Source organism: Tachysurus vachellii, chromosome 2 (assembly GCF_030014155.1).
Source record: "Tachysurus vachellii isolate PV-2020 chromosome 2, HZAU_Pvac_v1, whole genome shotgun sequence".
In the NCBI taxonomy this organism is placed as follows: Eukaryota; Metazoa; Chordata; class Actinopteri; order Siluriformes; family Bagridae; genus Tachysurus; species Tachysurus vachellii.
The window spans coordinates 21,730,000-21,754,869 of record NC_083461.1 but is presented as its reverse complement, the minus strand read 5'-3'; the positions used below and the strand labels follow the sequence as shown (position 1 = coordinate 21,754,869).

Sequence of the window (24,870 nt, the reverse complement as noted above, 5' to 3'; positions counted from 1 at the left end):
CAGAACTAAATCGAAGGGTTGAACATGTGTAACTATAAATGATGAGATTTATCTGGATCATCTTCACAAATATTGCTTTGGCTCATGAGTTCCGTTGTCATTTTTTTGTCCATGACTTTTGTCCTCATTCTGCAGAGCTGAAAGGTTTGGGTCCAGACTTTGTGTTTGGATTTGTGCAGGCTGTCGATGGAGAACGTGACCCTCGCAACCTGCTGCTGGCCTTCCAGATAGCCAGAAACATCATCTACAGAGGTTATGACCTCAGTGAGTACAGCATCGGACACACACACTCAATCATGCATAGTCAAATCGCCTAGAAGTCAAATTAGTCTAGAAGCTCAACAGATAAAGCCGAAGGAATTCTCTGTCGCTCGCTCCGTGTCTGTGTCTGTCGCTCGCTCTCTCGCTCCGTGTCTGTGTCTGTCGCTCGCTCTCTCGCTCCGTGTCTGTGTCTGTCGCTCGCTCTCTCGCACCGTCTCTGTGTCTGTCGCTCGCTCTCTCGCACCGTCTCTGTGTCTGTCGCTCGCTCTCTCGCACCGTCTCTGTGTCTGTCGCTCGCTCTCTCGCACCGTCTCTGTGTCTGTCGCTCGCTCTCTCGCACCGTCTCTGTGTCTGTCGCTCGCTCTCTCGCACCGTCTCTGTGTCTGTCGCTCGCTCTCTCGCACCGTCTCTGTGTCTGTCGCTCGCTCTCTCGCACCGTCTCTGTGTCTGTCGCTCGCTCTCTCGCACCGTCTCTGTGTCTGTCGCTCGCTCTCTCGCACCGTCTCTGTGTCTGTCGCTCGCTCTCTCGCACCGTCTCTGTGTCTGTCGCTCGCTCTCTCGCACCGTCTCTGTGTCTGTCGCTCGCTCTCTCGCACCGTCTCTGTGTCTGTCGCTCGCTCTCTCGCACCGTCTCTGTGTCTGTCGCTCGCTCTCTCGCACCGTCTCTGTGTCTGTCGCTCGCTCTCTCGCACCGTCTCTGTGTCTGTCGCTCGCGCTCTCTCTCCCTGTGTTTGTGTCGCTCGCGCTGTCTCTCCCTCGCTGTGTCTGTGTCGCTCGCGCTCTCTCTCCCTCGCTGTGTCTGTGTCGCTCGCGCTGTCTCTCCCTCGCTGTGTCTGTGTCGCTCGCGCTCTCTCTCCCTCGCTGTGTCTGTGTCGCTCGCGCTCTCTCTCCCTCGCTGTGTCTGTGTCGCTCGCGCTCTCTCTCCCTCGCTGTGTCTGTGTCGCTCGCGCTCTCTCTCCCTCGCTGTGTCTGTGTCGCTCGCGCTCTCTCTCTCTCGCTGTGTCTGTGTCGCTCGCTCTCTCTCTCTCTCTCTCTCTCTCTCTCTCTCTCTCTCTCTGACTCATTCTTTTTTCCTTTTTTCTTTAGATCAGTTTACAGAGGAGCTGTTTGAAGTCACATCCTGCTACTTCCCGATAGACTTCACGCCTGTATGTAGAGTTCCAGCTTCACTCTCAAGCCCAGTAACAAATAAGTTAATAAATAGAGTTCTGTTAAGCTCTGTTAACCTGCAGTCACTAATGACTCGAGGTGTTATTGTTCTCCTTGAAAATTGAGTGTAAAAAAAGAAAGAAGAATTAAAAAAAAAAAAAGACATTTCTGATTGTATGTGAGTTAATTACGAGTCTCTTCACGTTCCAATCAGCCGCCCAACGACCCGCACAACATCACGCAGGAGGACCTCATCCTGGCTCTACGGGGCGTTCTTACAGGAACACCACGATTCGCAGAGGTTAGTCACAAAATGTCTGATCACAAACAGAGAGAGATCAATTTATTCACTAGCCCATCTGAAGGAAGTAAAAGATTTCCAAGATCACAGGAGAAAAAAGATTAACACATAGAATTCATATATTTTTATATATACACTCTGTCTGTCTTTCTCTGTCAGTCTCTTTGTCTCTCTCTCTCTCTCTCTCTCTCTCTCTCTCTCTCTCTCTCTGTGTCTGTCTGTCTTGGTCTCTCTGTATCTGTCTTCCTCTCTCTCTCTCTGTCTCTCTCCCTCTCTCGCTCTCTCTCTGCCTGTCTTGCTTTCTCGCTCTCTGTCTCTATCTGTATTACACAACACACCACTATGATGCTGTACATGTAGTTAAAACGTAGGCAGCACAGATGAATGGTAAATCTTATCCAGTGCTACTTTGCTGGGTTCAGGTATGACTAAGAGGAAGTAGCACTCATGCTTTACATTTCCATCACACCTGCAACTCCTCAGTTTCCTATTCAAATGCATTCAAAGTGCACCGTTGTTACTTTATGTAATGAATTTGCATTCTTCACACCGACAGTTTCTGCTGCCGTTACTGATCGAGAAGCTTGACTCTGACCTCCAGAACTCTAAGGTGGACTCCCTGCAGACGCTGGTAAGACCCAGTTCTAACATGAGTGGAAGAACCAGAGAGGTTGTTTTGGTTTGATTTAAATGCAAACAGGAAGGTAAATAATAACTAGCTCCTTTTTGCCCTAGGCTGCTTGTGCACCTGTTTACGGACACAAAGAGCTGGCCGAGTTCCTCCCAGGCCTCTGGTCCTCCATACGCAGAGAGGTGACGACGTATAGCACATCGGGTCTTTTGTTTTTACTCTGTATGATGATTATCTGTTAGTATGCAAATTAAAAATCTTGGTTGTGAGCAAACAAATAGTTTTTAGCTGTACTTAATGTACTTGAGAACTGGAAGTTGTTGCACAGATTTTCCACAGCATTAAATGTAACTTTAAACGGATTTATGAATACAGTTATTGAATGTTGCGTAATGTCGCACCTTGAAGCAGAGTTGAAGCTTTTATTATAACTGCATTCTTTGATACAATTTAATCCATAAAATATTTTTTTAGAATATACAATATTCTAATATAATAAAACAATATTTCTTTTTAGAATAAAGTTGAATGCTTTTTTTTTAATAGAAATTAAAAAAACAATTACTCAAATTGAATCAGTATCAAGTTGATTCAGTGTCAGATTGATTGAATCTGTATCAGGTTGATTCAGTGTCAGATTGATTGAATCTGTATCAGGTTGATTCAGTGTCAGATTGATTGATAATCTGTATCAGGTTGATTCAGTATCAGATTGATTGAATCAGTATCAGGTTGATTCAGTGACAGATTGATTCATATTCCCGCTGTTGATGAACTGTTCAGGCACTCTGTAACGTTTTATGCAGCCTGCTGGTGCCTGAGGTCTTACTTGTAAAACTAAGCTCATAGAGTCATGTTCGGTTTGCAGGTATTCCAGACAGGGAGTGAGCGAGTCGAGTCAGCGGGTCTCTCTGCTCTTAGCGCCATCACGTCATGCCTGTCTCGCACCGTTCTCACGTCAGACTCGGGAGACACTCTGCAAACGTTTCTGGAGCTTGTCCTCAAAGGTACAGGGAAATGCGCAAGAGATTATCGTTTTGTATCTCAGTTTTAATGACGTACAAATAAACTGCAGAAATATTTTTAATCCAAACATCAATCTGTTTAGGCTAAAAATGTTCTGTTTTGTAAGGAGCATTAAAAGAAGGCAATTTCTCACTCTCTGTCTGTCTGTGTGTGTCTGTCTCTGTCTCTGTTCATTTCAGATTGTCAGCACCACCTGTGTGAGCCCGATCTGAAGCTGGTGTTGCCGAGCGCGAAGCTGCTGCAGGCTGCATGTGGTGCCTCCTACAGGGCAAGCCTCATTGTGACGACGGCGGTTCTGCCTGTACTGTTTGAGCAGTACAACTCCAGAACTCAGGTCCGTTTCACATCCCACAGGGGTGAGGTGGCTTTAATGTTTTGTTGATCTGCCTCAGATCTTCAGGGGTAGTGGTTCGATTCTCGTGTCCGCCCTGTGTGATTGTGAAGTGTAGACGTTTATTCTTATTCTTCAGGGGTTCCCTTGGGCACTTGGGTTTCTTCCCCAGTCACATGCATTGCAGGCTGATTTGTACTTCTAAACTGTCCGTAGTGTGTGTACCTGTGTGTAAATGTGTCGTGACGGGTCAGCACCCTATCCGGGATGTCTGATGAATGTGCCCATAGTCTCCTTGGATAAGCGCCAAGCTCTTGGTGACCCTGTGTAATATAAGCAGTAAAGAAGATGGCTGGATTAAACATATGAACGAATGCTGCTGTTACTTCTGATTGTCATGCCATGTGTGTGTTTTTAGTGTGCTCATCGGCGCACTCTGTTGGAGGTGTTGCAAGGCTTCATTCAGCCCACTGTGAGCAGCCGGCCTGCAGAACAAGGTGCGTCTGTGTGTGCGTGCGTCTGTGTGTGTGTCTGTGTGTGATGCACTTTAATCAAAAATTAAATGTGATGGCAAATTAACAATAAAGCCAACTGTACCACTTTTTAATGTATGAAAGAACTTTGACTTTATTCTGACTATAAACCAGACTCTAATAATTAGTTGTTTCTGCTGGATTCTCTTTGCACCCCATTCAGAAGAGAACGTGCTGCTCCCTTTCCAGAAGGCTCTCAGCGGCGTGGTGTTTTCTGCTCTAACTGAGTCCAGTGCAAATCTTCAAGTCACAGCTACAAAAGTTATTACCACGCTGGCCCAGCAGTCTGGTGGGTGTAAACGCACACACGCGCGCACACACGCGCGCGCGCACACGCGCACAAGTCTGATTTGAAAAAGTGTTTTGTGCTTTAGCTGAATGATTCATTTCTGATAGGTTCATGTGGAATTTCTTTTGGGATCATTAAAGTATCTGTCTGCTCTCTCTGTCTGCCTACTTTCTCTCTGTCTGCCTACTTTCTCTCTGTCTGCCTACTTTCCCTCTGTCTGCCTACTTTCTCTTTGTCTGCCTATTTACTCTCTGTCTGCTCTCTGTCTTTCTGTCTACTCTCTCTGTCTACTCTGTCTGCCTACTTTGTCTTTGTCTGCCTTCTTTGTCTCTCTCTCTGTCTGTCTGCCTTCTTGCACTCTATCTGTCTCTCTGTCTGCCTACTCTGTCTGTCTGTGTACTGTATAATTATTGGCAAATGATGATTTAATTAGGGTTCAAGCACGAAGCGCTGGAAACCTATTGTTTTCGTTAGGATTTTTATTATTATTATTATTATTATTATTATTATTATTATTATTATTCTGCCCTACAAATGATCGTGCAGCCCAAACCGTAAGGCCTAGAGAGCTCAAACTTGGTCAGATGGTAGTGCTGGTCCCAGTTACTCAGGCCCAAGATCTCAGCGAAATTGGCCAATTTGGGGCGCTTCGCAACGAGTTTTGTGCCCATGACTCCTAAACCGTATGTCCAAATCTCAAGTGCTTTATATCATTGGACTCCTTGGCTCATGACTTTAAAAACGTATATCTCCGATTTCATTTCGCCATTAAAAATTTTTTCGCTATAGCGCATTTTTTCCGAAACCTACTTTTGCAAACTAGTCCTAGGTTTTTCGCCTGATCGAGACCAATCCAGTGCAGTAATATTCTCTGGAGTCTCAATATCAATAATTATCGAAAAAAAGTTTAAATTTTGATTTAGGGTCCTCAAGGGGCCCCAAAATGTTTGGACTGTGAGGAGCCAGTTTTACTAAAATGGCAATAACTTAAGAACTAAATGAGCTATCAACACCAAACTGAGGTCACAGTTCAAAAACCGCGGCGATTCGCCACTTGGTGGCGCTATAACGGAAAAATCACTAAAAACAGCCCTTTTTAAAAAAAAGCCCTCTAGCGCCACCAACAGTCCAAAAACACAATTTTGTGCTGACTCGTAAGGCCTAGGGACAAAATTCCTGCATCATCAGAATCAGAAAGGTCTTTATTGCCAAGTATGTTTTCACATACGAGGAACACGCACACACTTGCACACACATTTACACACACACTCACTCACACTCGCACACTTACTCACACTCGCACACTCACATACTCACACACACACTCACATACACACTCACAAAGTTTTGAAAATCCTTTAAGGCCTTAAACTCCCTAAAGGCCTTAAAGGCTTGAACCCGGGGAAATGCTGCTTGCAGCTTTAATTGATATTGTGTCCTGTAGTTCACTGAAAGATAAGCGTGGAGCTTATTGTTACTGACAGGAAGTAGAAGCCGTTTCCATGTCGGTTACAAATGACCTCATCATAAAACACTCAATACGTAAAATGTTAAAAATGAAATCTCACAACATGGAGCAATGTTTGTAATATGTCTCGTTCCATGAAGTGAATTTTCATTGTGAAGACACTAGTCACAGGATTTACACTAAAAAATTACAACATATAGTGCACAAGTATGCGATTAGGGACACAGCTATAGAGAGCTCAAGTGAAATAGCTTTAAGGTTTTTTTTGTTTTGTTTTGTTTTTTAATTAAATAATGAGATTAAAGACTAAGCACCTATATGATATGAAGAAGGATGTGGTTATTAATTAAAAAAAAATTCTTTTTTCCATCATCAAGGCCTTATAGAGAAAACAGATGTGGAAATAACAGTGGATCACCTTACAAGGCTGGTCTTAGAAGAGGATGATGCACAAGTCAGGTAGCTACAGCATCAGTGTGTAAAACGCATCAGGTTTACTGGAGCTTGCTCGAACCCAGTGTCAGACTTGTTCTCTCATGTCTCAGTTTGGCAGTTATGAACTGCGCAGGATCGATGGCTCGTCTCCATCCAGCCGTCTTCGCTTCCCGAATGGTTCCGAAACTGAGGGATCAAATCTTCACAGGTAGCAGCAAAGATCTGACCAAATTTTTAACATGATCAAATTCTTTTTTGAATTTTCTTTTATGCTTGATTGTCTTTTAACAGAACCAACGGCTGAAGGAGACACTTCCTGTCTCAGACCGAGCCGAAGTAAAGCGGCAGCAATGCAGCACTGCATCACGGCTCTGGCCTCCATCTCGTCTCAGCTGAGTTTGGTTCTGGAGAGCGTGCCTGTACTACTCCAGGTCTTAAAGGCTGTACACAAAGGTACATCCTACTGCCACTCTGTCCATTTGTTTATTCTCTGATGCTGTCAGGGTTTGTGCATTCTCAGACAGGAAATGAGTAAATTCGAAGTAAATTAGCATATACAGTATCTCACAAAAGTGAGCACACCCCTCACATTTCAGCAACCATTTAAATATATCTTTTCAAGAGACAATACTATAGAAATGAAAATTGGATCTATTTTAGAGTAGTCAGTGTGCTGCTTATATAGCGGTATAGATTTACTGTCCTCTGAAAATTACTTAACGTACAGCCGTTATTGTCAAAATAGCTGGCAACACAAGTGAGTACACCCTAAGTGATAACAGCTGTACATTGTTTCATCATGCAAAGCCACATGTCTTATTCATCACGTACGCATGTCTTTGTCTGCCAAGCAGGACCATACAAATTTGAAATTTGGTGCTTTAAGTACAATTCTCTTGTAACGTCAACACTGCATGTTGAACATGGTGCCTCATGGCAAAGAAAGCACTTAGGATTTGAGAATTAGAACTGTTGCTCTCCATAAAGATGGCCTTGGCTATCAGAAGATCGGTAACACCCTGAGTTACAGTCCAGTGGCCAGGGTCATACAAAGGCTTTCAAAGACGGGTTCTACACAGAACAGGCCTCGCAAGAGTTAATCAAGGAAGTTGAGTCCTCGGTCTGTGCATCAGATGCGCAAGTTGGCTTCAAATAAACGACGCATGAGTGACCTTTTGTTTCAGCAACCTCTAAAGCAATGCTGGGAGCAGTTTGTCACTGCTCAGACCGTACACCGCACACAAGTCAGTTTGCATGGCTGTCGTCCCATAAGCCTCTTCTGAAGCTAGCTCACAAGAAAGCCTGTAAACAGTTTGCTGAAGACAACTCGTCTAAGAGCATGAATTACTAAAACGATGTCCTGTGGTCTGATAAGACTGATAAACTTGTTTGGCTCAGATGGTGTCCAGCATGTGTGGCGATGCCCTGGTGAGGAGTACCAAGAAAATTGTGTCTTGCCTACAGTCAAGCATGGTGGTGGTATCATCATCGTATGGGGCTGCATGAGTGCTGCTGGTACTGGGGAACAGGGATTCCAGTATGTACTGTAACATTCTGAAGCAGAATGTGATGCCCTCCTTTAAGAAACTGGGCCAATCTGCAGATTTCCAACATGATAATGACATCAAACACACCACCAAGATGACAACTGCCTTGCTTAGGAAGATGAAGGTGATGGAGTGGCCAAGGATGTCTCCAGACCTGAACCCTATTGGTCAACCTGTGGGGCATCCTCAAGCGGAAGGTGAAGAAGCGCTATGTGTCTTAACATCTAGCAGCTCTGTGATGTCATTATGGAGGAGTGAAAGAGGATCCCAGAAACATCCTATGCACCTCTGGTGAATTCCATGACCAGGAGGATTAAGGCAGTGGATGACAACAATGCTGCTCACACAAAATATTAACACTTTGGACACAGTTTTGACTTGTTCAACTTGGACTCACTTTTGATATTTTTTCGACAATAATGGCTGTATGTTTAGTTATTTTTAGAGGACAGTAAATCTATACCATGATACAAGCAGCACATTGGCTACTCTAAAGTATATCCAATTTTTACTTGAATAGTTTTGTCCCTTGAGAACATGTAATAAAATGGTTGCTGAAATGTGAGGGGTGTACTCACTTGTGAGATACTGTATAGTGTTGCTGATCTTCCACTTTTAAATCATTTATTCAGCTCTGAGAAGGTGATGCTATAAAGCGGAAAAAACCTCACCCAGCATAAACACTGTGGTAGCTCAAACCCTGCTGGACAAACTGGGTTTACAGTGCTGAGATGGCAGCGGTGCACCTGGGAGGATTTGTTTGTTGTGCAACAGCACCAGTGGAATTTTTTGTCTGCTTTTATTGCCTGTTTACGTTTGAATTGATCTGTAAAAGCGACCTTGAGTGTGACACAGGCCTGTTCTTAACCTCTTATTTTTAGCATGTAGTCAGGGACTGAAAAGCTAAACATGGCTAGCCCAGTTAGCCTAATTTCACCAGCCTGGTTCTCCCAATTTCCTTTCCAGCTCCTTTAATCTCAGGTGTTCTCTGTTCAGCTTTCCATCTTTTATCCTGACCGTTTTATCCTGACTCGCTGCATGCAGGTAACGGTGGTTTCTCAACAGAGGAGGCGATTTGGGCGTGTCATGGTCTGCGGAGGATAGCCGAGCACGCTCACCACACGCTGGAAATTGGTGACTTTTTCCACAAGGTTGTTATTCCACAATTACTGGGCGTATCCCTCCATGCAGCTCTGCAGAGTAAGTTTTTCAACTTCTACAAATGATTTAAGCCCTGCCCACTATTCAGTACATTTTTAATGAGCTCACTGTATGAGTCCAGGTTTGTTAATCATTCTCTGAAGCAAAGTACATAATAAATAACAAAAGTCTGTGTTAGCCATCAGATTTATTATTTTTTTGTGTGGTCACACGCACACCTTCATTCTGTCTAGTTTTGTCTTAAGGTCAATTTCATTTATGTTTTTTGGTCAGTAGGAGCCGTGTCATTACTCAAGCTTTCTGCCACGTTTGTTGTGTTAGTAGATGACATTAAAATTTCAACTTCCATCTCTACAGTGTAGGCAGCATCCTGATGTAACCGCCAACTCGATCCGCTAACCCAGGGGTCAGCAACACGCATGAGGCTCTTTCATATCTCCCTGTAGCTTTGAAAATATATTATGGGATTAAATAAAAATCAGAATACCTCTTATTTTCTAGATTGGAGTAATCTTGTTCCATTCAGATAAAACGTATTTTGTGGTGGCGTTTTTTTTTGTTCTAGGGTTGATAAGAGTTTGGTGTTTTCTTGTATAACATAACTGGTTAAAAACCTTTTAGATGCTATGTTATCTTCATTTTAGAGATGAAATAGGAAATTTCTTTGTTGGGAAAAGACCCCTGACCGAGCCGTTTTGTTTTGTTGAAGTTTATTTACAAGAAAATACTTGAAAAAAACCTCGATCACCAAACTGCCACTGCTGGGCCCCTGATCAATGCACTTAACAATCACTTTCTCAGCTTTGTAAAATAAGATAAAAATGTAAGTCGCTCTGTATAAGGATGCCTGCCAAATGCTGTAAGTGTAAAAAAAAAAAAAAACAATAAAAAAAACAATAACCTCCATAAGCAGTGTAAATTGAATGTTTTATTTCTTATCGTAGGTCAGAAGTGCTCTGGACACACGAGTCCCCTCACAGAAGAGGAGGTGCTGTCTTCTATAGTTCCTGTCATAAGCACAGCTTGTGCAGCATTACAGCCAGCGTAAGTCACTGCAACCATTCACTGAAACCAGTCTGGCATCTACAGTGCGTTTCAAGTCAAAGAAGTACTTATTTTATAGATTAAAAAGAATAAATTAATATCAAGGTTGTTAGGATCTCTAGTTGAGAAGATGCAACACTCGGAGGCTTGTGATCCATCTAGAGTCTCTGTGCTGCTTCAACCAGGAAGGAAGATGCCGAACAAAACAATTCAGATTAACTTAATATTTGGTTGCACACCCTTTGGAAAAAATAACTGAAATCAATCGCTTCCTATAACCATCAATAAGCTTCTTACACCTCTCACCCAGAATTTTGGACCGTTCTATATTTGCAAACTGCTCCGGGGTGCCAACACTTTTGGCCATGACTGTATGTGTAATAATGTCACTAATGTCACATTCATGCTGAGGTCAAGGTTATAACTCTTTATATGACTCATCTCATGACTCTTTTTATGAAGCATTAGTATTAATTCTTTTCTACACACATAATTCTAGCATCAGCTTTTTATTTACTAGTGTAAAGTAGAGTGGATTTCTTAATGAGTGTCATTATTAGACCTGCTGCTCAAATGGCTGCCCAGACAGTGTCCCTGTTCTTGGACGGAGATGTGTCATTCCTGCCAGAAAATGCTTATCCAAACCAGCTTCAGCTGCTCAATGTGAGACACCCAGCTCCCTTTCTATTATATATTTTTTTCTCTCACACAAAATTATAACATTTCTTTTATAGGCTGCTTGTTTTCTGATGTCTGAGAATTTAGTCAATGTCAATCATTTCATATTTGCATTTAATAATTTTTTAAGGGAGGGTTTGTAAAAGTAGTAAAGTATCTGACTATTTTATTAATTATTAGTCATTTTATTAGTAAATTATATTATTTGTGTATTTATATATTTTCTAAACAGTTTTTTTATTTAAAATTTTTTAAAAATTTAATAAATGCATTTTGTTTGTTTTTTTTTTTATTGCTAAAGCATTTCTTTGCATGTGCTTTTGCACATTATTCTTTTATTATAAAATTAATATTCAACATTTAATGAATCAACCATACAAATCCAGCTATATCCCATCTCTGTTGTCTTGCTCTTTCTCTAGATCTAATTTAAAATATAAATATAAAAATGTAGATTAAATATAGATCTTTTTTTTTAACCCCTCATAATCTCCCCATTTCTTTAGTTAAACGTTAGACAAGTGTTAAGAAAACAGGTAAACGTTAGGAAAACTTTTAATACAAATAGTCCTAGTGCAAAGCGTGTAGTGAAAGCAGAAGTTTTTTTTTCCCCCTGCAGATCCAGTCAGACTGCTGCTCCCAGTCACAGCTCGTGTGTTTGCTAATGGCCTCGGTGTGTTCCCTTTCACAACAGGTAGCTTTATACAGAAACTTTATTCATTTTCATTAACACAAGTTCAAACAGTTGTATACAATCAGTTACTGTGTCATCAGCCAGGTTCATTGTACTGTGCTAGGTGGAGATTCCTCACATCGACAGGCTTCTAGTCCAGTTGGAGGAGCTGATATTCATGTGTACACACTCGTTCTCCTACACATCCGCTGCCAAGTGTTTTGCCGGCCTGATCAACAAAAGAGCAGCAGGTGTGTAAAAAGCCCACGTGTTCCAAATGTCACACACGTGCCTACCTTTGGATTTTGTACTATATGAAATCTATTTGAAGTGGATACACGGTTTATTCGGCCTGTACGGCGATATGAAACAATATACAGCTTGACAGATTTTGTGTGTTTAGGCCAAGCTCTGGATGCTGTTCTGGAGAAGACCTTGAAAAGAATAAATAAGACGTTAGACTGTGAATCCCCGGCGCAGCGAGTTCAAGCCTTCACTCTGCTAATCTGGGTAAAATCTAATAAGAAATAATAATAATCAGCACTGTAAACAAATTTTTCCTGAAGACATTTTTACTGTAGACAGTTTTCCTCTCTGTACTCAGAGCGCTGTTGAAATCTAAAATCTGATTGGTCAGAAGGTACTGACGGAGCAGGCGGTTAGGGTTTAGAGTCAATTAGGCCAAATAGGATGAGAGATTTAGGGTTAAATTAGGGTTTTCATGGCGTTAGGGTTATATTGGGGCCCTTAGGATTTGGAGTTCAGTTAGGGCAAATAGGATGAGAGATTTAGGGTTAAATGAGGGTTTTCATGGTGGTTAGTGTCACGGGTTAGGGTTTAGGGATAGGAGCTTAGGGTTACATTAAGGCAGTTGGGGTTAAGTGAGCGTTTGGGTGGGTTTGAGGTGGTTAGAGTGAAGCAGATCTATTAAGGCATCTAAAGTAATTAGTGAGGCAGTAGACACACATCCTTAGTAAATGTGATTGAACACAATTTTATTTCTTCCTTTTTCTTTAGGTGGTAAAGGCTTTGCTTCTGCGCTACCATCCTCTATCTGTGAACTTAACTGACAAGGTAGACCGTTCTTCTTGAATTCTTCTTGTATCACCTCCTGTTTGTCTTTAGAACATTTGGGTTTGACTTTGTCTCTCATTATGTGTAATAAATTGATCAGTGTTTTTTGGTCATTAGTGGCCTGTCATTAGTGGACTAGACGATTTTCCATTAGATTCAATTCTCAGAATTTGAACCAAATTTGAATGACGTAAAAAGCATGACTGAAAGAGCGTTTTTTTTGTTTGTTTTTTTTAGGGCCGAATCCTAAACAAAGTATGTAATAAATAATTCATGGATAATTCATTCAAAATATATATATTTTTTAATTGGACAACCAATCACAATCTTCAACAGAATGTCATACCAAGTAACGTGGTTTAGCCCTACCTCCTTTAAAAGATGTCTTTTCCTTGCTCTGAGATTGGTCCAGAATCACTCTTGAGCTATGATCCCTAGTTACAAATTTTAAGCTACATTAGGAGCTCTGAGATCACACTTAGAAGCTTTATTAATACGGATCCTGAAACTTTCCACATTAATGTATACTTGGCAATAACTTTTGTTGAAAGGTTGTCTTTTGTGTTTTATACATTTTTCTTTCAGCTTTTCTGCCTGCTGAGCGACGATCAGTTAGGTTCTCAGGCAGCAGACAGTTTCTCGCTACTTATGAGCGATTCTCCAGATGTGCTGAACCGCAGCTGCCATGCCGACGTGCGCATTATGTACCGTCAGCGATTCTTTACCGAGAATTCGGCTAAACTCGTCCAAGGCTTCAACAGCGCAGAGCAAGGTATTTACTGATGAACACTGAACCTTGGGCACCAGTCTATTTAATGTCCTTTTTAATAATGTTTGTCTGTGTGCATTTTTCAGAGAAGAGGTCTGTGTTTCTGAAGGCCTTGTCACACATCGTCAATAATCTGCCCAGACAAGTGCAACTGACTGAGCTTCCAGCTGTGAGTAGATCAGCCTGAGCAGCATTTGTACAATTACGTAGCTCATAATCCCAGTCCTTACTTTCCGTGGTTAGAAATTTGACCCGGCTGACTAAAAACCTTTTATTGTTGTCGCTGCTCAGTTGCTGCCCCTGCTTCTAGAAGCGCTGTCATGTCCTGACGAGGCGGTGCAGCTCTCTACCCTCTCCTGCCTTCAGCCGCTTCTCCTGGAACCTCCACCTGCTCTCACCGCACAGCTGGATTCCCTTTTCACCCGCCTGCTGGTTCTAACTACCAGCCCTGCCATGGTACACCATACACACTTTCATTTCAGCATATCAGCACTCATTCACTCATTGACTGACTGATTTGTCTTGTCTTGGTGCTGGTCTGGTAATAATCCCGTTCAAACCCTTTCTCCTGAACAGAAAGCGAGGATTGCCACGCTGCGCTGCATCCACGCCCTCTCCCGCCTGCCTGGTCACATGGTAAGTGCCTGATTTCATGGTGATCAGTAAATCACGTGCACACAAGTGCCAACCTTTTGTGCACGTAAACGACTTTTTCCGTTGTGCCGCTGCAGGTGTTGCCTTTCCGTGCCAGGGTCCTGCGCTGTCTCGCTAAGCCGCTAGATGACAAGAAGAGACTTGTGAGAAAGGAGGCGGTGGCAACACGGAGCGAATGGTACGTTGGTGTGAAAATAATAAATCCTAACCCTGTTCATTTTGCAGCATGTGAACCAGGTATGCTCGTGTGTGTTCCAGGTTTTTGTTAGGGAGTCCGGGAGGAAGGTGAAGACGAGAGCACCGTTATCCATCAGAAATGTTCACCCCCAGTCTCTTCCGCACAGTCCTACTCATTTGCTTGCACCACATCGCTCTAACTAATTCCACACAAAGTAGATCGAGGTAGACGTCTAGGCACAGGGAACAACTCAAGGAGGAATAAAGGAATGTACTATTGATAAAATAACGCACTGAGGTGGGCGTGGAGCTCACTCCAACCAAGTATTCTCCCTGATCCGAGATGATTTCTGTTGCTTAATGATGAACATGTTTTATGTAATGTTTATACTTTTCACCAGTTTCCTTTTACACCAACAAATATGCTGCTTTCTCGTCCCGCACACACGTCCCTGTCAGTCTTGCCACTGAACCCAGAAACACGCACTAGCTTCAGAACGTCTGGACATAATGTTCAATCAGCCAAGAAAATGCCATTCTGTGAGATTCCACTTACGAGAGGAAATCAAGAACTGAAGCGAATTATTTACGATATTGCCCAACTTACCAGTCCTACCTAGTCACAGCCAACTCGCTAGCTCAGCTTGCTATCTATAATGAAGCCTGGTTAATGCAGGTGATGATAATCAGGGGGGTCTGCAGGGACCTCGGTTTGATCCTGATCTCAGGCTACCGTCTGTGTGGAATTTGACCTGCTCTTGCTTTCTCAGGGTGAGGAGAAATAAAAATCATGCTCTGGGTAGACTTATACTTAGACTTATCTTAGACTGGGTAGACGATTAGCTTCGCTAAATTTCCGCTCAGGGTGAATTTAAATATCTACAATACACACCACAGGGTGCATCATTCCCACCTCATGCACGGTGTTTCCGGGATACGCTCCATGTCCGTTATGATCCTAACCAAGATAAAGTTCTTTACTGAAGATGAAGGCGTTAACAAGACTCAAAAAAGGCATTTCACTTCCTACAGACTCGGTTGGCATCGCACTTCTATCCCACAAAGAAAAAAAATGGCATTTTTTAGGAACTTTAACTTACCTTAAAAAAACATGGAGGCCACAAGTATTAGATTCTATGTTCCATACATTATAAACTTTGTTTTCAGTTCTCAGAGCCGTAGTGTTGATTTATTATTTTTCATTTCACTGGAAAGACTAACTCAAGAAACCTTATGCCAAGGATATAGTGGATGATATTTACATGTCAATACATCTTTGTAAATGTGTAAAACGGAAATAAACCTCATTATTATACTGGTGTAAATTTGCTTCTTTATTAAACAGTGTACGTGCTGGAATCCGCAGGGCTACATGAAACATGATTTATTAAAAAAAAAAAATTTTATACAAAGAAAACTCTGCCATATGGAGCACAGCTCCGAACGATCGTTTTGCTAATGAAATGATATTGTATTTGTCTCGTCAGAGCTGATCATCAAATAAAAGTTTAAACCTTGAAGCTTAAAAAAAGAAAATTATTGAATTTTCTACATTCAAATTGGACCCCTTGATAATTACATTTGTTCAATGAAATGTACAGAACTCAAAACTTTCACCCACTAAAACACAGAAGTTCAGAAGATCTCACAAATCGCACAAAATACTCACACATGTCTAGAAAAGATCATTTTGCAGCAAATCTTTGGCACGTACAATCAATCAGTCACTTTTACAGCTAATACACTGCAATACTCCACCGTACAAAAGACTCCACAGCTTCACCGTTTGCTAACAGGAGTTTAAATGTTCACACTGAGAAATCTGCTGGTTTCAAACTAAACCTTTATATAGTGTCCATGGTGTCCTGTCTGAATGGAGGACAGCCCCAGATCAGTCCGTCACCGTGAGGAGGATGACTCGAGGGTAACAGCGCCCGAGTTATCCACTGACTGGAGAAAAGAGAGGTTTGAAAAATACGTATTAAACCTAGTGCTCACAAAATGCTGAAATGACATGCACATATATTTTGTACCTCTTTTTCTCCACACCAAACAGCATTTTCCAGTTATTTATTCTTCCATGATGATACGGATTCCTGAAAACCTGCACAGGGAGGTGAGATCTGGGTTACTGTTGAGTCATAAAGAAAGAAAATTTCAAGAGATTATGAGATGCGTCTAAATAGTGTGAGTAGGTCAGTGGGGGTGGGGGAGTCTACCAGCTGGGAAAATTTTGCAAGATGGCCGACGAATTCAACGACAAATAAAAATTCAGGACATTCTGCTTTAGCTCAAGTGGTTAAGGCTCTAGGTTGTTAATCAGGTCCAGGTTGGGCCCCTGAGCGAGGCCCTAACCGTCTTTTCTCCTGATCCTGTGCTCTGACCCAACCTTCTAAGCTGTGATATGTAAAGAAAGAATTTCACTGTGTTGTAATACGTGATGAAAATAAACTCTTCTTGCATTTAATTTACTTACCCAGAGCTACTTATGTTTATCTCATTTATACAGCTGAGCACTTAAGGGTTAACAGCTTTGGGGCCCAAGAATGTCAGGTTAGTGTAAATGGGATTTAAACTCACAACCTTCTAAACAGTCCAACACCTTAACCACCTGTGGCAGCACGCTGAGCAATTGAGGGTTAAAGGCCTTGCACTATACTGATTACAGTGCAAGGCCTTTAACCCTCAATTGCTCAGTTGTATAAAAAAAAAATCTAAGTCACTCTGAATAATGTTGTCTACCAAACACCTCTAATGTGATACACGGAGCCATTCACTAGTAACTCCACTCTTTAGTGTCACCCAAATGCGGATCGGTTCCATTTCGAGTCTGGTTCCTCTCAAGGTTTCTTCCTCATCTCCATCTCTGGGAGTTTTTCCTTATCACAGTCACCCCAGGGTTCTCGTTAGGGACCGAATCAGGGCACTCGGTCTGACAACTGTCCGCACGTGGATCCCTGCTCTCTGGAGCTGGAAACTCCTGCTCTCTCATTCTACATTTACATTTACATTTACAGCATTTGGCAGACGCCCTTATCCAGAGCGATGTACATAAGTGCTTAAATCTCTAATCTCTAGCATTGAATACATTAATGCTGGCTCACTAGGTTACATACTTAAGATACCATGAGTTTAAAACATTGTTCAAAGTTACAATGAAAAAGTGTCAGTTTTTTTTTTTTTTTTAATGCAAAAGATAAGGAAAGAAGTGCTAGTTGAAGTGTTTCCTGAATAAGTAGGTCTTCAACCGCCGGTGGAAAATAGCCAGTGACTAAGCTGTCCGGACCTCTGGGGAAGTTCGTTCCACCACCTTGGTGCCAGAACAGAAAAGAGTCTTGTAGTATACTTGCCTCCTACCCTGAGAGATGGTGGAACCAGTCGAGCAGTGCGAGGAGTGATGAGGGCTTTGAGGTAAAAGGGAGCTGGTCCGTTTTTGGCTTTGTAGGCCAGCATCAGTGTTTTGAATCAGTGTTCTAACTTCTCTCATTATTCTTCTACTTCTCCTGTTCTTCCTGAGCCTTCATCTCCTGCAAATCCCAGGTACTTAACATTTTGACCTATGCAGATGTAAATGTGAGGCACCAAGCCGTCTCTGCATAATATGTAGCAACAGGATGTCAAATGAGGCAATCCAAGCATCCTGCATTTAGAGTTTCTTCTTTTTTTTAAAAAAGCGAACCATTGAAGGTCACCACATCAACAAATGTGAGTGCGACAAGACCGTCTTCTACATTTTTGATGGAGTATTTTTATACACTGAAACCGGTCCGTGTCGCAAATAAAGGCTGGTGGGCGCTGAGTAAGATGATGATTGAATAATTACAGCGGCTAATTAAAACGTTGCTTATGGACAGATGTTCGCTAGTACAAGTGCAGAAGCATCTAGACGACGTAGGTTTCCGACGTCGTGATGAAATCGGTTCTGATTAATTACAGAGATTATTAAAGAAAATTCCTCGGTTCATGGGGAGTGTTTGCCTGAAGCTGTAAAATTGACTGTAATATCCATGTAGAAATTTCACCCTGTCACTGATGTAAATGGCCAGAAATCAGAAAGCCCACCTTGCCTATCTGCTTCAGGCGTTTCTTCTCTTTGCCGTTAATGTGTCTCTCCACACTCGTCTCTCCTCTGGTGATAAGAACAGCATGCCAGAGGGTCAGGCTTCCGAGAGCTACTGCAACAGAGCTAAAACCATATAAAAAAAACAATGCATTGTATTTTTGGTTTGTTTTTTTTAATAAATGAAACCTTTTAATACCGAAGTAACAGATGCATTGGTCACGCCTTACCTTGTGAGCACCCAGAGGTAAAGTAGGCTCTTATGGAAAAACTTCTCCTCAGAAGTGAAATGAGGTGGAGGAGTCTGATAATAGCTCTAATGAAGTAACAGAAAAAAGAAGATGATGAGAATTTTTACAAGATCACGGTTCACACAAAGGAATCTAAATCACCTCATAGAGCATCGTTAAACATGTTTGGTAAAGGAGTTAAAGTCCAAGACGCCTATAAATTCATCCGTATAAATGTTTATAGGAGAACTAAAGAATTACAGCTGATAATAAAAACATATAAAAATAAAAGAAGAACCTCGTGGTGCATGAGCATCTAATCATCTCACCATGATTTAGTGAGTTTTTACAATTATTAATTCAAGACTGTGGATGATGAGGATGATGATAAACGTGACTTTTTTCCAACATCATTTGAATCCTTTAAGCCTGACAATCCTGACAGCATGGTAACAAGTGAGTATGAGGAAGCCGTATGAGACCCGTGTGGCGCCCGCTGGATCTTCCTGCGTGAACACCTTCAAACTACACAAACGGGCCTTTTTGTAATGAGCCACTTTAATGATCAAACTTCAGACCGAAGCCCAGGTTGAAAAAACCTCATTCGAAAACCTGCTCTCTTCTCTGATCTCATTATCTTTTACAAACATGCTCCCAAGGTATCTAGAGTGCAACAAGTAGAATTCATTCATTCATCTTCTACCGCTTATCCGAACTACCTCGGGTCACGGGGAGCCTGTGCCTATCTCAGGCATCATCGGGCATCAAGGCAGGATACACCCTGGATGGACTGCCAACCCATCGCAGGGCACACACACACTCTCATTCACTCACGCAATCGGGACAATTTTCCAGAGATGCCAATCAACCTACCATGCATGTCTTTGGACCAGGGGAGGAAACTAGAGTACCCGGAGGAAACCCCCGAGAATATGCAAACTCCACACACACAAGGTGGAGGCGGGAATCGAACCCCGACCCTGGAGGTGTGAGGCGAACGTGCTAACCACTAAGCCACCATTAATAGAAGAACTGGTACAGCAATAACACCCTAACTGAGTCGACTCGTGAGTCAATTCATCCTTCACGAGTCAGAGAAGAAGATTCGTAGCTCTAAAACCCATGAAAACAGTCCGGTTTGCCTACCTCGATGGCATAGTAAGCTTCTATGAACATGTCTTTGGCGCTGATGCTGCAGTAGATACAGCCCATGGTCATATAAAGGCAAAAGGAAAAGAAGTAGCGGTGGTTAAAATGACCGACGCAGTTATTTAACCAGGCTGGAAGACAAACAGGTTAAGGATAAAACCAACACGAAGAGCAAACAGAGCTTTCGCTTACATTCATCTCGATATAGAGACAAAAGACAAAAGGATACGACAGTGATGGTCCATTTTTAAGACGCACCTGTGATTAAAAAAAAAACAACACAAATTTGTTGTTGATTCTCAGGACTGAACAGCTGACCCATAGACACAGAGTATCGTTATTGTATAGTAATAAGGATAAAAGGAAGAGTAATTATCACCGCAGCTACAGCTAACTAATAAACTATGTCCAGTGTTAATAGCTTTGAAAGGAGTCGGGTATCATTGAATATTTGAGGCTCGTTCATTATGCATCAAAGCCAAACCCTTACGTGTTGCAGATGCTGCAGTGGTGTGTCCTCGCTGGTTTGGGAACTATACACTTCTTACAAATCGTCACCGTCGGAACGTCCGTCACCTCCTGGAATTTAAAGCAGGTCAGACAACATTTACGGTCCTCTGATCTCTCTTAAAGGTGGGGTCTCCGTTGTTTCAAAGCCAATGTTGGCATTTGAAATCACCAAAACAAACACGCCCCTAACCCAAATGAGTCCCACCCCGTTTTGATAGCTCCGCCCACACATACACCAGACAAGTGTAACCCAAGTATAACACAGACAACTATTATGGCGGAACCTGTTGGGGCAGTTGACCAAGGGGATATTTTTATCAATAAATGAACTCAATGAGTAATACTATGGTAATACAAATGTGTTTTTGTAGTACTGTGTGTTGTAGCATGAAAGGTTTAGCTCCGTTTCACACGGAAGACGTTCAGTTCTCTCCAGCGCTGGAAAGCTGATCCTATATTAACACGGGTCCTGCTTCTTGCCTTATCGTAAGCCTTGCTTCGCTTTCTTTCTTGCTCATTGGCTACACGTTACTTTTGTTTTTGTTTTGTTTGGTGGCCCAACGCAGTTTTCTGAAGCATTTCTCAAACAACGGAGACCCCACCTTTAAGCTCCATCTAACTCAGAAGTGGACACATGAATAATAATGTAGTGCTGTAATTAGGTTAAGAGGCGAGAGGATGAGGAACCTGTGGAGATCGTCCGGGCGACGTGGTGATAGCCTTGTAGTAGTGAAACACAATATTTACAAGATTCCAGTGGCCGTAGCACAGGTGCCAGAGGATCCAGTGCACCGGGTAAGTGCGGACGATCAGCGGCAGGACGCAGAGGTAGACAATCAGTACCACAGACGTGGTGAGAGCGATCACCAGACACACAAATACCTGCGGGAGAAAAAAAATAAGAGCAAAATAACTGGTTCAAGAGAATCTATCTATATACAAGAACAATTTTGAACGTCAGGGATCGGCTGCAAAAACCGAATGACGTGTGTGAGGTAAAAAATCTCCAGTAGCAGATTCTCTTGTGGCTACGGATCTACGAGCCAAGACACGTATCTGTCGCTACTGATGTACGGTTTGATCTAAAGACAAAGTTAATATCATGACTTTATCTAGGTTTTATTTTAGAAATAAAAAAGTTTTAATTCTAATTATTTTTAAAGGGGTCTTTACCGCGTTAACACGTGCTTTAAGACCGTATGTGGACCAACGGACGTAATTTCCGTTCTCTTTGCATCCTGTCGTTTCTTATACAAGCATTTAGAATATAGGAAACTTTACATTTACGGCATTTGGTAGATGCTTTTATCCAGAGCGGCTTGTCACATTTTATACAACTGACAAATTGGGATTTGAACTCAACACCTTAATCTTTGCTCTACCGCATCCCCGTGTGATTAATCCTCCAGTGCACAGAAATCAGTCCTTTAAGCACCATGGAGGAAACCTGATCCAAGCTGCATCGCTGCTGCTGCTGGGTTTTTTTTGGGTTTTTTTTTTTACAGAATATGTTACGAGAGCCAACAATATACTTTTCATCGACCTCCTTCGGATTCGTTTAAGCAAAAGTATAGCTGTTCAAAATATTAGTCATACTATAATAACAGGTACAATCGGGTCTCTTTATTAAAACCTTATTATTATTATTCTATTATTATTATATTATTAAGTGCAAAATTAATTATCAGTCAATTTAATGTGGCATTCTAGGTTTATTTGGGTTAATAATTCTAGATTTGTTTGGGTTTTTAAACCTGTTTACTTGCCATTAAGATATACAAAGTTTGTCCTCTGACAACTAAGAAAGCACAAAGATAAACAGAGACGAATAAAAAAAAAAAAAAGTACTGATACTGATTACTGACTTATCCAAAGTACAAAAAAATCATCTGAGGCAACTCACCACCCCAAACCAGCGAGTCAGGTTGTCCACCAACCAATAAACCGGTTCGAAGATGGAGTCAAGCACCGTGTCCCAGTTGGTGAGGACGTTAAAGTAAAGGGAATTGTAGACGACTTTCCCGTAGCTCCACAACTGCCACAGCGGTCCGGGTCGTCTCTGCCAGGGACAGAAACGTACCCAGTGCCCTGAGAGACGCATGAGCCTTGAGAAATAACACCTCCAGCTCTGCATCTTCGTTCCTGCAACAAACGGATCGTAGCTCCGTCAGACCGAAATCTAACATCTAACGGTTTAATTGACAACAAAAGGGAAGTTTAGATATTACAACCATATATAATGCATTTTAGAGCATAAACAATTACTCAACAAACAGCTGCATGAAACAAAAAGTGGAAATCTATCCATGTCAGATCTGTCCATCATATTTCATCAACAACCTAAATACATAAGCGTTCTAAGAAGAGAACTGGTATTATTCTTACGTACCTGACTTTTATTTTCCTTTTTCTAAGGTTTCTAAATAAAATTTTTCTAAATAAAAAAAAAAGTGAAAAAATAACATCAGATCATCTAAAAGCAAGCAGGGAAATATTTTCCATCTTCAGAGTTCAGACCCTGCAGCAGCCGTCCAGCACAAGCACCAGCAGCAGCAGCAGCGAGGACGTCCAGATCCTGTTCGAAGAAGCAAAAGCAACGGGTTTGTTAAAGGTGAGCTCGTTCTAATCTCGGGATAAACAAACGCTACACGAAAACTAGGGCAAAGCGATCTAAAAGGTTGCAGAAAAAACAAAAACAAAAAAACAACCTCTAAATATTTTAGCAATGTCTTTCCTATGCACTTTCCATTACGAACGCCACAAGATACAAGACCACTGTAACTCAGCACTGAATTAATTTCCTCGAAGGGAAAATGTTCTCAAGTTATCTGATATCAGTATCAGTAACAAAGGATGGACCCTACTTAGGTCTTGTAAGGTGCGGCGCATGAATTGTTAAGTGGATTTCAAAAGTCACGGCAACACAACGTGGAGCCTTGCTAATTTGGGAACAGGAGAAGGTGAACGGAGACTGAGAAGTCACGGAGAAGTCACCGCTGCCTTAAGCAAACTTAAGAAAGCCGTTAGAATAAGTGTAGTCATTTTACATCTGCAGGAACTGCGGGATCTAGCTTTGAGCTTGTACGACATGGCAATTCATCCACTGACGATGAAGATCCTTAAATAAAATCAGAAGAGGAAAAGAATCGAGATCGGTTATTAATACGGAGTAATGGAGTGAGTTTATTAAAGGACACGGAAACCCGAACCTGCCCTTGGATCGACTGCCATGGTTATGACTGACTGATTGTAACACAGCACCCGATATCCGTCTCCACTTTCACTAGATCCAGAGTAAATAGTAAAACTCCTTTTTCACTGTTGAAGTGTGATCAGTGACAGGTTGCATAAAGAGTGAATTCCTGGGCTGACAGGACATGAGAGTCCATCTGGTGATCAATTAAAGCTGTTCCTATAGAGATTTTCCTGGAAAAGTCATGGTATGAGATCTCAGTCAGAGTAAAACAAAACATTTCCAAGGCCATGGATATACCTTGGAACACAAAAGTAATAAACTACCAATGGAGAAAATATGATTACAACAGTGAGATTACTAAGAACAAGATGTTCTGCTAAAATTGCCTAAATGCCTACAGCAACATAAAAAGAATTGAAGCAACTTCTGTTAAGTAACCAATTCCTCCCGAATTCTCCATATGACTGGGCTGCAGGGTAGGGTGGCAATACAAAGAACTAATTTTTTTAAAACAAACTGTAAGTGTGAAGATCCTAGCCTGGTTTCCAACCATTTTTTTATTTGATCTCCTAAAGCCATGAGGAATAACGTGTTATGGTCTGACGAGACCAAAAGTTATAATATCAAAAGTAAAGTTGAAAACCCATCGACAACATTGTACGTCCGTGTTGAAGCCCGGTGGTGGCGACATGTTGTTTTTGGACTGCTTTTCTTTTCTGGAACTTTAATCAGGTGAAAGGGAATGAAGAATAGCTCCAAATACTTCAATTTCCTGCAACACATTAAAGCTTCTGCTGAAGAGAAATTTGACCTTGCGGTATGATGATGAGCCGAAGCGCACCTCGAGAATAGAAAGGCTTCACCAAAACAAGAGCAAGGGTTAGAGCAGCGGTGTCCAAACTTATCCACAAAGGGCCGGTGTGGGACAACTCTTCCGTTCTTACACGGTCAGTCTGTGGCCTTTCGAACCAAACGTGACGTCTTTAACCGACGAATAAAACATAATCCTTATTGCCAATTATATTTTCTATTCCAAGATTCTTTCGATTCGTCAATTAATCATGTTGATGGTACAAATATGTATATGAGAACATGAACCCGGGTTGAACAGTGTGAAACGTCAGGAATCCGTTAACCCAGGTTTTACAATGAATATGCAAATTGGGCTGTGACGTCATCTGGCGACTCGAGCAGACATTGTGTACTTTCTCCTTAAAAGACTTGATTACTATCGGCTGAAATGTCGTTTTTAACAACTGATTTGTAGGTGTTTAAACGTCATATTGTGTTGACAGTAAAAACAAGGTTTCTAGCTGCTCCACGTAACTGATTGAAGCAGAAACACTGAAAAACAGCGTATTGTATTCATAATTAAACTTGACTACTCACCAGTTGCTGCTATCGTGAAATGACAGGTTGCCTGATATTTATATCATTTTAATAAAATGAATTTAATACTGTAGAACTCTGATAACTGGGGCTGAAATATTAAAAAGAAAAGACTTCTTTTGGTTCTTTCCGGCA

General features: G+C 41.8%; 2 protein-coding genes across 4 annotated transcripts in view; one reads left to right on the top strand and one right to left on the bottom strand.

Moving 5' to 3' along the window:
• Positions 1-15,526, top strand: part of mms19 (MMS19 homolog, cytosolic iron-sulfur assembly component) — a 19,929-nt gene extending 4,403 nt beyond the window's left edge. Inside the window, exons 7-31 of one of the 2 annotated variants that reach the window (XM_060863816.1) lie at positions 136-264; positions 1,348-1,409; positions 1,625-1,711; positions 2,268-2,342; positions 2,447-2,524; positions 3,211-3,349; positions 3,548-3,702; positions 4,118-4,196; positions 4,396-4,521; positions 6,367-6,448; positions 6,535-6,632; positions 6,716-6,877; positions 9,037-9,171; positions 10,077-10,176; positions 10,737-10,839; positions 11,474-11,548; positions 11,652-11,778; positions 11,931-12,037; positions 12,545-12,601; positions 13,187-13,373; positions 13,457-13,539; positions 13,662-13,826; positions 13,947-14,006; positions 14,102-14,202; positions 14,283-15,526. In XM_060863816.1, coding sequence (XP_060719799.1) covers positions 136-264; positions 1,348-1,409; positions 1,625-1,711; positions 2,268-2,342; positions 2,447-2,524; positions 3,211-3,349; positions 3,548-3,702; positions 4,118-4,196; positions 4,396-4,521; positions 6,367-6,448; positions 6,535-6,632; positions 6,716-6,877; positions 9,037-9,171; positions 10,077-10,176; positions 10,737-10,839; positions 11,474-11,548; positions 11,652-11,778; positions 11,931-12,037; positions 12,545-12,601; positions 13,187-13,373; positions 13,457-13,539; positions 13,662-13,826; positions 13,947-14,006; positions 14,102-14,202; positions 14,283-14,313 — 2,603 coding nt within the window. In that variant the 3' untranslated portion in view covers positions 14,314-15,526. Of the gene's footprint in view, positions 1-135; positions 265-1,347; positions 1,410-1,624; positions 1,712-2,267; positions 2,343-2,446; positions 2,525-3,210; positions 3,350-3,547; positions 3,703-4,117; positions 4,197-4,395; positions 4,522-6,366; positions 6,449-6,534; positions 6,633-6,715; positions 6,878-9,015; positions 9,172-10,076; positions 10,177-10,736; positions 10,840-11,473; positions 11,549-11,651; positions 11,779-11,930; positions 12,038-12,544; positions 12,602-13,186; positions 13,374-13,456; positions 13,540-13,661; positions 13,827-13,946; positions 14,007-14,101; positions 14,203-14,282 lie in introns of both variants that reach the window. The other variant, XM_060863815.1, reaches the window with a different exon arrangement.
• zdhhc16b (zinc finger DHHC-type palmitoyltransferase 16b) lies at positions 15,521-24,870 on the bottom strand. Of its 2 annotated transcripts, XM_060863817.1 has the most exons (11): positions 24,736-24,870; positions 22,540-22,725; positions 22,054-22,292; positions 20,838-21,032; positions 20,131-20,219; positions 19,870-19,898; positions 19,638-19,771; positions 18,492-18,577; positions 18,264-18,387; positions 16,235-16,305; positions 15,521-16,151 (listed from the first exon to the last, which is right to left on the bottom strand). In XM_060863817.1, exons 3-11 carry the CDS (start codon positions 22,282-22,284, stop codon positions 16,046-16,048), a joined length of 1,065 nt encoding a protein of 354 aa, XP_060719800.1. In that variant the 5' UTR covers positions 22,285-22,292; positions 22,540-22,725; positions 24,736-24,870; the 3' UTR covers positions 15,521-16,045. The 2 variants fall into 2 exon arrangements, with proteins under 2 accessions (XP_060719800.1, XP_060719801.1); XM_060863818.1 differs by lacking the exon at positions 22,540-22,725.